Raw genomic sequence first — 13,835 nt, 5'->3', positions numbered from 1 at the left:
CTATTAAGTGATCTATTGGCAAAAATTATTGGGATACTCATCTCTGTGTGTGTATATATATCCACTACCTATGTGTGTATTTCATTTTTATTTTATTTATTTTTGCTCACCTTCCGAGACTCCTCTTAGAATCGTCTGAATTCGGTGAAGGTGTCAAAGCGGTTTGTTGAGACGAGATTGTTGACTGCAGTGCAGAGTAGTGGTTGCTACCACTCCTCGAAAGTTCTGAAAGAGGGGAGGGGGGGAAAGGGTGAGAACATGAATGAAACTAGTTATAGCATCAAAAACTATATTCATAGAAAGCGAGAAAGAGAGAGAGGGAGAGAGGGAGGGAAGAGAGAGAGAGAGAGAGAGAGAGAAAGAGAAAGAGAGAGAGAGGGAGGGAAGAGAGAGAGAGAGAGAGAGAGAGAGAGAGAGAGAGAGAGAGAGAGAGAGAGAGAGAGAGAGAGAGAGAGAGAGAGAGAGAGAGAGAGAGAGAGAGAGAGAGAGAGAGAGAGAGAGAGAGAGAGAGAGAGAGAGAGAGAGAGAGAGAGAGAGAGAGAGAGAGAGAGAGAGAGAGAGAGAGAGAGAGAGAGAGAGAGAGAGAGAGAGAGAGAGAGAGAGAGTGGAAATCGAAGCTTAATAATCAAACCAGAGTCGCTGGCCTTGGCTCCGCCGCTGCTGCCTTTGACCCACGTGACTTGAGCTCGTGGACCAAGCTGGATTTTCTCATCCATCTGAGGCTGCAAAGAGAAGTGAGAATTCATGTTGAATTCTAAATATTCTGATCTGAAGATAGAGACTCTGTGTCTTTTTGTATGTGTGTGTTTAATGCTGCCATAGTGAAAATGCCAATTGTAGTAATAATAACAATAATAATAAATGTCATTAATAAGCGTCTTTCAAAACTCTCAAGATCACTTTGCAGTCACAGAATAAGTTTTTTCTGGGGTTGAGCATCGGCAGCCACACACAACAGCGTTCACTCAACCCACTCAGAGAAAGCTAACTAGCCAGATAATAGATAGATCAGTGAGAAGCCAATAAAAATGAAATTGTGATACTTAAAACATACATCCTATAACATTTGAATGTAGTTTACACAATAACAACATCCAGTGCGCCTTATACAGTAAAGTCTCGTTATATCGATATTCAAGGGAGTCCGAAAAAATATCGATATAACCGGGACTATCGATATATCCGACCCTGTTTGCATGTCATTTTCTCCGTGCGTGCATAGAAATAGTATCGATATAACCGGGACTATCGATATATCCGATATCGATATAACGAGACTTTACTGTATATGGAAAATGTTTGAAAATACACCATTCATTGGGGGTGCGCCTTATACTGCGGTGCACCTTATAAACCGGAAAATACGGTAGCTGGATTGAGGTACACACGATCGTCCAGTAGGGGGAGATGCTGGTGAATCAGAAGAGGACATGACACACCCATATTGACACTGCTAATTTGTTATTCCCGAATGGTACATTTCTATTAGATCATTGTGGATCTGTTTTATTCTACAGTTGTACAGAACAATAAAACCGTTTGAAATTAATGAAAAAACAAACAATATAAACGTTTTATTACCTATTGTTGTCAGTACTTGTGCTTTAAAAGTGAGTATTTAAAAGCTGTAAAAAAATGTTTGGCGCTCTGTGAGCTTCATGTACTTGTCTCAAGTGGTCTGTGACACAAAAAATATTGTGGACCACTGCTGTACATGATAAAGAATGTCACCAAATCAAGTCAACAACAGTAGCAGGAGCAACTCCTACATTTCAGAATATTGAAATTGCCGTGGTCGCTTACCTTGGAGATCTTTGGGATCTTATTCGGGTCAATGGTCCTGCTGTTCTTGGTTACGGGCACAGTATTCCAGGTCTCTTCTCTGGGCATGCGGGGCTCTCTCTGCTCTCGCATATCTATTCAACAAATTGCGAGGGAACCACCATTAAATTCAACGGGTTAAACCACGGCTGTTAAACTCAAGATCCGGGGACCTAGATCGAGACCGCCAGACCTCGTCGCTTGTTCTCCTTGGAAAGCAGTTGCTGGTGCACTTTTCTCTGCTCTTCTATCTCTTCAATTTTGGCCTCCTTGTGGATTTGCTCAATCGTTTTGGGGCCCTGGTCGGCTCTTCTGGACACCCAGTTGTGCTGCGGAGGGATCAATTGTGGCAGGGTGAGGTTTAGTGGTCTCTAACTGCATGGAAATACAGGCAACATCCGACTTACGACCGAGTTCCGTTCTGACCAAACGGTCGTAAGTCAAAATGGTCGTCAGTCGAAATCCATTCAAAATGTTGAATAGAGACTCGGAGACTAAATGACTCGTAAACTCCCCCCTCTGGTGCCATCACATTGCTGTGCGAGAGTGAGATGCTGGCTGGCCAAAATTGTCGTACGCGTTGCCGGCCTGCTAGCGCGTTGCGGTGCCAGGCGTAGGATTAAAATTTGAAAAATAGGGTCTGGGGGTCATGGTTGCAAGTGCAGGTAGTCGTAAATCAAGCCGGTCGTAAATCGGATGTTGCCTGAACTTTGATTTTTAGAGATGAAAATTGAGATGGCAGTGTGAGAGAAACCTCTGGTCAGATTAAGCACAGGTGGTCACTTTTATTAAAACATGGCTAAAATTTGAAATGTGTGTTAGTACAAAGATAATATTTCCTAAACATGTGGACATCTGTCATACGCACAATCACTAAATAATGCATGATAATAAAACCCATCTGTTCAAAATTGCGCCACGTCGATCCTTGTTTGCACGAGTGTCTCCTCTTGACTATGTTACTATTAGTAATCCCTTTAAAAAAAATCTAAAAGCATGGCAAATAGGGCAGAGAGAATATAGGATATTGACATTAGCCGGGTCTAGATGGAAATGTTGCTGTCAATCCGATTGAAATAATTTCAAATGATGATTTTTAGTTACCTGTTAGAATCGATATTTTCCAATATGCTCTTTCTGTTTGTCAGATCAGCCATGTTACAGCCATTTGACATGCAGAATTTGATGAAAACATCATTTTGTTCATCAAGCAAGAGTATATTTACCAATCTCCGTAGTTGGGATAGTTTTGCCACTTTTTTAAAAACATCTTGGCAAAAATAAGTTATGTTGTTGCAGACATGCTGCCTTTTTAAAACGCGTATACGACTGTGTCATAGTGCATATGTGTTAAGTCAAAGGATAGACAGATGCAGCTTCACTTTTCTAATTGACTATGATGCTCGTTCAGATTGTCAAATGGAATATGCCACCCCTTCGAATCTTATTTTGAGAGCATATGTTACATTTTTTAAATCGACATATCGCCTATTGACATATCGCCTATCGATATATCGCCTAGCTTTATCGACTAGTAAGATATGTCTGAGAAGTAAATAAATAAAACGTTTAAAAAAAACTACAGTTTGCAAATGTAAGTTAAAAAAATAATATGTCATGTGATAGGCCAAGTCCACAACTCACCAATCTCTGGTCAATGACATCCTGCAACATAAAGCGTATCCGAGATGACGTCTTCCTCTCCTTCACAATTTTTTCCATCTGAGTGAAATACTGATCCATTCGAGGCTGAGTGGAGGATGAAAGTAAAAACAAGAGCTAATTATAAAAAAAATGTCAGGGCGTAAGGGGTATTGGTTTCATCATGAGGCTCACCTTGGCTTTTTCAAAGTCAAGGTCTTTGCCGATCGTGGTGAGCAACCTGCACAGGCACTCAAGAGATTCTTCGTCGTGGTTCTTCAGCAGCTTGACCACGCAGTCATGCATGATTGCCTCGGTCAGCATCTTGAGCTTGAATAGCTCCCCGATGAACTTGATGTTGCCAATGGACCGCCGCCGCGCTTTGTCTTTGGCCTCCTCTAACTCCTCCTGAAGTCGCTCACGTTCTGTCGACTGCGAGGACACGACCAGGAAATATGCAGAAATAAAAATGTACATCATTAAAACATACAGTGAATGATCCAAATCCAAATGTGAATACAGTGATACCTCAGCTTAAAAACTGAATTGGTTCCCAGAAAGTGTGTGTAAGGCGAAAAGTGTGTCTTCCAAACATTAATTTCCCATATGAAACCATTAAAATGAGAATAATCCGTTTCCAGGTCCCATAAAACATAATTTTCTACTAAATAAGCCTTGAAACTACACAAAATATACCTTGTTTTATGTATAATAAAGGTCCTATTGTATTGTAATTAAATAAATAAACTGTACTGTATATTAAAGTCATTTTATTTACCTTTGTGCTGGTCGTTGATGTAGTTGCCTCTTAATGATATCAGAGTGAAGTTGCCATGCTTTCTCTATGATAATATAATCACTAACACGGTCCCCTGCGTGTTGCTTTTTGTTAATCCAAATCAACAGAAGTTTTTCAACCTCTTCTATTGCCTGAGGACGTTGCTTAGACAACACAGAAACACCCTTAGCCACACGTAGCAATGGTCAACTTGGCATCCTGGTACTGGGCCGCTAAGTCACACCAACGCACACCTCGTTCGTGTTTCTCAATGATCTCCTTCTTCTGCTCGTCCGTAACATTGTTTTGTGTCGTCTTCGGCTTAACACTAGCCTGTGGTGGGGTCTTTTTCGGTCCCAAACAAGCAAAAGTATCCACTTGATAGCAAACCACGTATGCATTCAGAGAAAGGGTGTGTGGAAAAGTAGTCGGGCAGCCACGGTGGCGCTGTTCGGCCATAAGGTGTTCTTGTGCCGAAAACTAGTCCGCCTGCCATTATGGCACTCCATGTGTTTCCGGAAAACTAGTTCGTCTGCCAAGATTATATTCTCGCAAATTTAATGTTCGTAAAGTGAAAAGTTCATTAGCTAAAGCGTTCATAAACCGAGGTATCACTTTATATAATAAAAAATAAAAGTGAAACCGATATCACTAATTTATTCAGAGTGAATAAATGAATAATCTCTCATGACATGGATTCAAAAATGACGATCCTAAAAATGGACTGCACGTACCGAATCGGCAGAGTCCAGCTCTTTCTGCTTCTTCTCAAACACCACGTCGTCCACTTTGTCCTTCTCAAACTCCTTCTGGCAGCGGTGGAGCAGCAGTTTGCGAAAGTTGACCGTGTTGTTGGGCTTGTCTGCTATTTGCACTCTGAGCTGGATTGTACAACAAATACAATTTAAATTGAAAGGCAATTGTGTCTGTTCGTAATGCAATGATGTAACTTGAATTTATGGCGGTTTTGACCACATTGGGATCAAATTAAGTTGGAGTGATTCTCAGATGATTGGATAGAATGATTTTTACATATTCTGAACTCATTCACTGCCATTCACAAATTTCTTCAGGAATTGAACATATGACGTAGAACGCCATTCCTGATTTTTTTTGGGTGCCGATAAAGTGGACCATGGCCTCTGGCAATGTTTTTCCCTTCCACAAGGGGGTAGCTTTTCCCTTTTTTCCATGTTAGCGCTTTGTTACAGCTTCAGCTGTTGTTAAAGCGCTATATAAACCAATATGTATATATTGCATTGTATTATGGACAGCCACCCTCATTTCAAGCTCGTAACTCCAGACCCATATCATTTAGGAATTAACTATTTTTTCTGATGAAAGAAGAGAGTCTAAAGTTTCTTACGCTGCATTGAATGTTTATGTCGTCCTAAAACTCAATATTCTGTGGGGCCTGGCATTCGAGTTACAGTGACAAAAACCCTGGCACTGAAGTGGACACATTTTTGCACGTCTGGGAGTGAATGAGTTAATCATTAAAGGGATATATCACATATGTATGTCACATTCAACAGGAAAAAGTTAATATTTTCTCTCTAATTACACTTTGATAATGTCATTAGTTTTCATGCACATTTAATAACTTTATAACAAAGGTTGAAAATAATACAGCTGGCCGCCATGTTTGTTCAAAACGTCATTAGATAACTTTGGACTAGATCACACAATGATACGACACACAACAGCTATGCTAGCCAATTCAAATGAGTTAATCCAGAAAAGAAACGTCCTATCTTGCATGCATGATGAATAGAGTGCTGTTTTGAAATAGAGTCTCAGCGGCTTCATTTATGAGTGCAGACTCAACTGGCGTAATGGATATCATGAATGACCAATAACCCTCCGCCTAAGAATAATGATGCCTGTTTTTTTCTTACAGAATTTGTCAGAGCTTTGTATAACTTTTGAGGGGAAAAAGTTGGGAATATTGATTTAAAATCCTAAAAAAATGATTTGAAGTAATTTTACATCAAGACTAAAATAAATTTGTGGGAAAAAAGCCTTCAGAGCTGCACATTTTTTTGCTCACAGACTTCCAGAGGTTGCAAAATGCACCTTTTTAATTTTTATGTGTACTAGTGAGTGCAACTGCAGTAACATTAATCCATCTGGAGAAAAAAAATCCCAATAGAGGTTTCAGGCAGCGATTTTGCTTTTAATCTTTTTTTTTTTTAATCAGATTATCTTCTCGATGAATCATTGCAGTTTTACCTCAGCAAGGCACTGACACATGTTTCCGTAGGCAACAGAGAAGCTGGGCTCGTCGATGGCTTTCTCGAACACAAGATCGATCACCCCCTTCAGACGTTCTTCCGTGTCGATGGTCAGGTCTGTCACCTGCTTCATCAATTGGCCGAACTTCTGAGGTGTGAGCTTGTTCAGGATGCTGCGCACCTTCCTGAATAGCTCCTGAAGGAGACAGGAGCCCACCCAAAAATATTACAGCAATTGTACCTACCGTAATTTCCGGACTATAAGCCGCGACTTTTGTCCCAAGCTTTCAACCCTGTGGTTAATGCAACGATGCCCTGTTCGGGCTGTGTTATTACTGTAATGTTGTGTTGCTGCCGCGTAAGAGCCATTGTTTTGAAAGAAAAGCTAAGGTATATTATTAAAACATTGAAAATATTTTCTGTGTCCTGTATTTCTTTATAAACATGCAGTTTATAGTCGGGTGCGGTTTATGTATGTACAAAATGGTTTGTCCGGAAATTACTGTAGTCATGGCCGCTTAAATACACTTTCCTACCTGTGTCCTCAGCGTCTCAGGGTCATCCACTACCACGCACTCCCGTTTGGAGCCCGGCTTCCAGGCGTTCTCTGCCTTTTGCAGTTTAATGTCATCATTCATTGACACGTTCATGATGATCTTCCTCGGAGGAGGCCGCCGCGTGCCCATGTTCATTAGCTGTGCGGGGAGACAGGAAGTAAATGATAAAAGGTTGAAAAAAAGTACTGAAAATACTGTGTTCATGCGTCCGATTTTAGCAACTCACCATGGCGCCTCTTGCACCCGTCATCTGTCTGCCAAAGTCTGCGAAGGCCGGCGTGAAATCGGGTCCCCTGGAAATCACCCTGGGATCCACCGCCCGAGAAGGCAACTTGTTTTGGTTCATCTGCAATGGGATGCAGGTCAGGTTAACTGAAAATTTAAATTACACATCAAGTGTGAATGAATGTGCAATTGTTAGCTTTTTTAAATACATACAGTTGACTGCTGACCAGTCTATGTATGGTATGATCGAACCACTTCTATCACTTCTATATAGCTGGCTAGCTAGCTATTAGCTATCTATTACCGAGCTAGGTAGCTTTCTATCTATTTGAGTTATTCTGGCTTGAGTGAACGCTGCTCACCTGTAAAAAAACGTATCCTGTGACTGTATAATAACCTTGAGTGTTTTGAAAGGTGCTTATACATTATTATTATTATTATTATTATTATTATTATTATTATTATTATTATTATAGGGAGTAGAAAATGCATGCGGACACAAGTAAATCCTCAGCAGCAGGGGGCACAGTTATCCCGCATTCATGTTGGAGAAAATGATTTAGGAAAAAACCTGCATTTATGACAACGCTTAGCTCAAAGATGACCTGATTCAGCGAAAAGTCGTCATCAGTTGTATTGCATGGTGAAAGTATTTATTTTACAGTTTAGGGTGTACATTATGTAAGCGCTGCTCAGTGGGATATCCAGGGAAAAAAGTCAGAAGCAGATGTGGACTGAAAGAAAGTCAAGTATGAGCAAGATGGTGGGTGAAGAAACTGGAAAAAATTAAGATATGAAAGCATTCAGCTTATTGACCTCTTCTCTTTTCCTGTTAAGATCCACATTGGGCCAGTTTAGTAAGTTTTCTGGACAGAGGTGGGAGGGGACAGGGAAGGGCATATCAACGCTGCCAAGTGTGACATAATGGCAGTGGGATTTTAATCTAAACAGGATTTCAGCAGACCCCCACGCTCTCCATTACATATTACAATAAAAAATCAGGAGCCTCCACCTTTGCACTTTCAACAGTGGAAGTGATGCTGTATTGCTGTAATGGTGTATCAAAAATAATAATAATAATAATAAAAATTAAGGCCGCATCAAAATAGAATATTTAACTCATTCACTGCCAGACGATGTGTAAATAATGTGTCCACTCCAGTGCCAGGGTTTTTGTCATTGTCACTCAAATTCCAGCACCCACAGAATATTGAGTTTTAGGAAGGCATAAACATTGAATGCAATTACAAACCTTAAGATGCTCTTCTTTCATCGTAAAAGAAGTGTTAATTCCTGAATTATATGGGTCTGGAGAAATCTATATAATATATGATGTACTCACCTTTTCAAGCACCACATCACTGATTGGCGGGAGACCCTCTGGTTTGTGTACACAGGCGGGCATGAATTGGAAACGCAACAAGAAGCCCCTGTCATACTGTCGCTTCTTGCTGGGATCGGACAAATCTGGAACAACTGGCATAGAGCGGGAAAGAAAATTAAAAGAATGGGACGAGTGATTATGATGTATCAAATCATGTTTGCTCTTATGTTTATTGAACATTTAATCGGAAAATATTTTAGGAGGAAAGAAATTATCTACCACTTGTTATTTCTGTATCCTTGTTTCATATTAATATAATAATAGGTAGATCATGTTGTGTATCTCAAAAGAAAATTAAGTAACACTAATAAGGAAGAAAATGTATGGTCAATTTTGATGAGAAATTAAGATGGGTAAATTTTGAAAATATTACACACTGAGGAAAAAAACAACCAAAAACTAAAAGAAGGAAAGGGTACCACATTCAAATGCAGATAGAAACATTTTGCTTTGTAACAAATATCCATTCACAGTGACAGCATTACAAATTAATATAATTTAAATGTTTTAAATATACTTTATACAAATACTTTTATTGAAGAACAAACATGATACGACTCAAATATTACTGATACTGGGCTAAACTCATGGATAAAAAAGCAAAAATAGCAACACAGTCCCATACAAAATTAGAAATAAAAAGACCTCATCTCTCTCTCCTCGAAAAATCAATTTAAGCCTCTTCAGGCAATGGGCTCTTCATAATCAAACGTACAGTGATACCTCGGCTTACGAACGCTTGAGCTCACTAACTTTTCACCTTACGAACATTAAATTTGCGAGAATAGTATCTTGGCATATGAACTAGTTTTCGGCGGACGAACCAAACCACACAGCGCCACGGTGGCTGGCGGACTAGTTTTCGGCGGATTAACCAAATATCACACGGTCAAACGGTGCCACGGTGTCTGCCATACTAGTTTTCCACACCCCCCTTGAGTGCAGACGTGGTTTGCTATCGAGTTGAGTACTTTTGCTATTATGGGACCAAAAATGACCCCACCACAGGCTAGTGTTAAGCCGAAGAGGACACAATAGAAAATTACGGTCGAGCAGAAGAAGATCCACAAAAACACGAACGAGGTGTGCGTTTGTGTGACTTAGCGTCCCAGTACCAGTACGCTAAGTCAACCATTGCTACGTGTGGCTAAGGGTGCTCAACGGTCTCAGGCAATAGAAGAGGTTGAAAAACGCCTGTTGATTTGGATTAACAAAAAGCACATAGCAGGGGACAGTGTGAGTGAGGGTGCTATCGCCAAGAAAGCACGGCAACTTCACTCGAATATCATCAAGAGGCAACTACATCAACAACAATCACAAAGGTAAATAAAATTACTTTATTATATAGTACAGTTTATTTCTTTAATTACAATACAAGAGCACATTTATTATGTAAAATAAGGTACAGTGAAATCTCGGTTTACGAACCCCTTGGCTTACGAACTTTTCATTTATGGAAATTTTACCTTGGCATACAAACTATTTTTCGGGATACACACGGAGCTGCCACAATGAGTGATGTGTTGTTCGCGAACGAGCCCGTTCTCCGAACAAGAAAATGGCTGCCACTGTTTTTGTCCTCCATTCCCCGCCCCCAGTCTTCGGTTAAAGCCACGTGATTGGACAAGAACGCGGCAGTGGGGGATGGGGTTACAGAAAGAGAGAGAGTGAGGTCGTTCTCCAAAAAACAAAATGGCGTCTTCGGTTAAAGCTACGTGATTGGTCAAGAACCCAGCAGTGGAGGGGGGGGGGGTTAAACATTAAAGAGACAGGCAGACAGAGAGAGAGTTGGAAAACACACACGAAAGGGAGAGGACAGAGCTTGAAACAAAAACAAAAGTGAAAAAAAAGTGAAATGGTGAGAAAATGGATAGAAAACAGTGAAATTTGGACCCATTTTAACTTTGATAGTTCAAAAGCAGAGTGTAGACTGGAAGGGTAAAATATCAAGCTCCACAAATAACCCGCACAAGTCATCTGTACACTTGATGCAAAAAGCCATCAACCCAGCTAAACAGATCACAATTGATGAATAACTAGATACAATTATCACAGAGAAAGCACCAACAAGGGAGCATTCCTCAAGATGGTGAAAGAAGCCCATGTTCCTCAAGTGTTAAATGCTGAGAAAACCGGACACTCCATTCCATCAAGCCATTAACGACCATCACAACGGTAAATAAAATGACTTTATTGTACAGTACAGTTTATTTCTTTAATCATAATACTATAGCACATTTATTATACATAAAATAAGGTATATTTTGTGTAGTTTTAAGGCTTAGAAAATTAGAAAGTAGAAAATTATGTTTTATGGGGACCTGGGAACGGATTCTCATTTTAAAGGTTTCCTATGGGAAATTAATTTTGGGGATACACACCTTTTGCCTTACACACTCTGTCTGGGAACCAGTTAAGTTTGTAAGCCAAGGTCCCACTGTATATTTTATGTAGTTTTAAGGCTTATTTAGTAGAAATGTATGTTTTATGGGGACCTGGAAACAGATTATCCTAATTTTTAATGGTTTCTTATGGGAAATAAATGTTTGGCAGACGAACCTTTAGCCTTACACACACAACTTGAGTGATTTTTTGTTTTTATTCCAATAAATTCCCATACATTGCCTTTCATTTTTAGATTTTTGCAACCCTAATCGTGAGTGAAGCTTCTCTTACCTTCAATGTCCTGTGAGCCCCCAGTGGAGTTGTCCTTGTCCCCAGGTGACACGCCACTGTCGTTGCTCTCCGTCTCAGAGGTATGGCCGGCCCCGTTTCTTAAAGGCTCCGACTCAGCTTCACCGTTCTCCTCTGGGACAGACAACCTTCTTTCGGCCTCGGGGCAGCTGGCAAGAGCTGGAGTGGGGAAGTGCGATGGCGGTTCCTCTGAGTCCCCCAGAAGAGTGGACTCCAGCACGGGAACCACAGTGACGGGATCTACAGCCTGAGGCTTGAGTTCATATGAACAGGTTCCTCAGTTTACAAACGTGCTGGCAGACTTACTACGTTTGAAGTTCACACATAATATGCAACAAACCACAGTGGTAAAAAGAAAACGGCCATGAAAAAGGCAGACACAAGAATAAAAAAAAACATTTTGTAGAAATGGAAGAAGCACATAGCTGAATTTACAAACAGATCGCTGAATGTGCAGAGGGGATGATGGATAACACCTTGCTTGACCCAAAAGTCACGTTTAAGCACTTTCCTGCAGCACATGTGGAACATGTTTCCACATGATTTATTGCACCTCCTCTCTCCAACTGTCTTGCTTTTTTGCTCGGCTGACATTTTTTTCCGAGGGTTTCATTTTTGAAAGTGTACATGCGCCATTATGTGAAAAATGTCCAAGCATCTTCCTTCGCTTACCTCATTTTCCGGCAGAGGTTGGTCTCCGGGATGAATCAAATCATTTGGTTTCCTCCAGCTCTTTGGCGTTGCAGTTGAATTCTCGTTTACTGCAAATGAAAGTCACATTTTAGAGCTTGCGGCCACTTTCCATTTCGTCACATAACACGCTTCATTTTAAGAGTTTGCTTTGAAAGCCAACATTTCACTTGGAATAATCAATTATTTTATGGTTACATATAAATATTTTTTTCTTTAGTCCAATACAACACACTTCAGGTTTGAAGAGTTTGCTTTGAAAGCCATCATTTCACTTGCAATAATAAATCATTTTATGGGTACATATAGATAGAAAATGTATTTCTTAAGTCCATATTTAGACACATTTTTGTCGGCACAACCTGCCCACCCATGATGTGTGTGTATGTGTGTGTTAGGGGAGTTTAGTTTGGGTTAGCACAATGTAGCCTTTGCCTGCAAGATTAATTCTCGCGGTATTTGTAAATTCACAAAATCCCAAGAATCCATTTTGTCCAGAGGTAGCTGATTTGGGTCCGGGCAAACCAAACATGGCGACACCTGTGGACGAATGCATTGCTAGTGCAATCAACCCTGTTCTTGCAAAATTACCCACAGTTGACTTTTTGAAAGAATGAGAGGTGCTTTGTGCTTTTTTTAACCTACTAGATTTGCTAAGAGCTTTATGTCCGAGCGTTCTCCATTCATAGACTTTTAATCTATTGCCGTGATTGGTCAAAACAAAATGTTTGGTAACCGTGTACAAATTGCTGCATTGTCCAAAAAATTGCAGTGAATGTATGAATAAGCAGACCCCACTGGAGCGAGCAGTCCCAGATTATGCATGTTGAATAAATCCTGCAACTGTACAATGAAAAATTAGACGCGAACACTTGTTTTCAGTACACATGTTCTAAAAAGTGATTTTGACAGAGTTGGCTGAAAGAATTCCTGATCAAATGTAATTCATTGGCATTTAACTTTTTAGTATAAATGCTTTATTGTGCTTTTCATGGATAACACTGTCTCTTTTCACGAAGACTTAAAACTAATTTGCCACTGCATTTTAAAGTTGGTCATGATGGTGATACCTGGAAGAAGTACCGTATTTATTCGAGTATAACGCGCACCCCTAATGTTCAATTAAAAAATGGTATACAATTTTGTTTCATTTTTTCTCAGCTCAGACAAAGCATTGTAATTAAAATCATTTATTGACAATGTAAATACTGAATCGAAATTCTGGATATTGGTAATTGTGCAAAACAGCAATGCTTAACTCACATTTAAGTGTGGGAAAGGTGAGGAAAGGAAATGAAGCGTAGCTAAAGAAATGGTCATCAACAATAAAAAAAGGAATGCACGTAATCCGGGTTTTTCCAAGAATCGAAACTAAAGGGTGAGAATACCCATGGAAATGCTGCCCCCTCCTAGAACGGATAAAGCATTTAATATATATATATATATATATATATATATATATATATATATATATATATATATATATATATATATATATATATAAAAAATGCTTTATTATATATTATATATATATATATATGATATTTATGATATTTTTTCCCCAGGCCTCGTTTATAACGCGCACCCAAACTTTTAGTTCTATCTTGGGTAGAAAAATGTGCGTGTTATACTCAAATAAATACAGGTAAATGTTTTTTTTTGGGGGGGGGGATTTGTTGGAAAACGTTTGACAATTAAATAAATTGTCTGTGGGTGACTCCCTTTTTTAGTAATGCAACTACTTTAAATTACTAGATTTAAAAAAACTGAAATTATTACATGTAATGAACATTGGTTTCCAGTGTGTTCAT

At 39.7% G+C, this 13,835-nt stretch overlaps 1 protein-coding gene across 8 annotated transcripts in view; it reads right to left on the bottom strand.

Annotated features, from left to right (window-relative positions):
• Positions 1 to 13,835, bottom strand: part of eif4g3a (eukaryotic translation initiation factor 4 gamma, 3a) — a 44,977-nt gene that overhangs the window by 7,000 nt on the left and 24,142 nt on the right. For all 8 annotated transcript variants that reach the window (XM_089009426.1, XM_089009428.1, XM_089009427.1 and 5 more), the window contains 13 exons: positions 12,007 to 12,095; positions 11,317 to 11,587; positions 8,599 to 8,732; positions 7,258 to 7,377; positions 7,011 to 7,169; positions 6,473 to 6,670; positions 4,975 to 5,121; positions 3,658 to 3,894; positions 3,466 to 3,570; positions 2,015 to 2,150; positions 1,804 to 1,916; positions 632 to 722; positions 111 to 225 (listed from right to left, as the gene is read on the bottom strand). In XM_089009426.1, coding sequence (XP_088865552.1) covers positions 111 to 225; positions 632 to 722; positions 1,804 to 1,916; positions 2,015 to 2,150; positions 3,466 to 3,570; positions 3,658 to 3,894; positions 4,975 to 5,121; positions 6,473 to 6,670; positions 7,011 to 7,169; positions 7,258 to 7,377; positions 8,599 to 8,732; positions 11,317 to 11,587; positions 12,007 to 12,095 — 1,915 coding nt within the window. The remainder of the gene's footprint in view (positions 1 to 110; positions 226 to 631; positions 723 to 1,803; positions 1,917 to 2,014; positions 2,151 to 3,465; positions 3,571 to 3,657; positions 3,895 to 4,974; positions 5,122 to 6,472; positions 6,671 to 7,010; positions 7,170 to 7,257; positions 7,378 to 8,598; positions 8,733 to 11,316; positions 11,588 to 12,006; positions 12,096 to 13,835) is intronic.

This window comes from Hippocampus bargibanti, linkage group LG12 (assembly GCF_051943395.1).
Source record: "Hippocampus bargibanti isolate YZ-2025 linkage group LG12, ASM5194339v1, whole genome shotgun sequence".
NCBI classification, from domain to species: Eukaryota; Metazoa; Chordata; class Actinopteri; order Syngnathiformes; family Syngnathidae; genus Hippocampus; species Hippocampus bargibanti.
The sequence above is the reverse complement of the archived record's forward strand: the minus strand, read 5'-3'. Positions and strand labels throughout refer to the sequence as shown.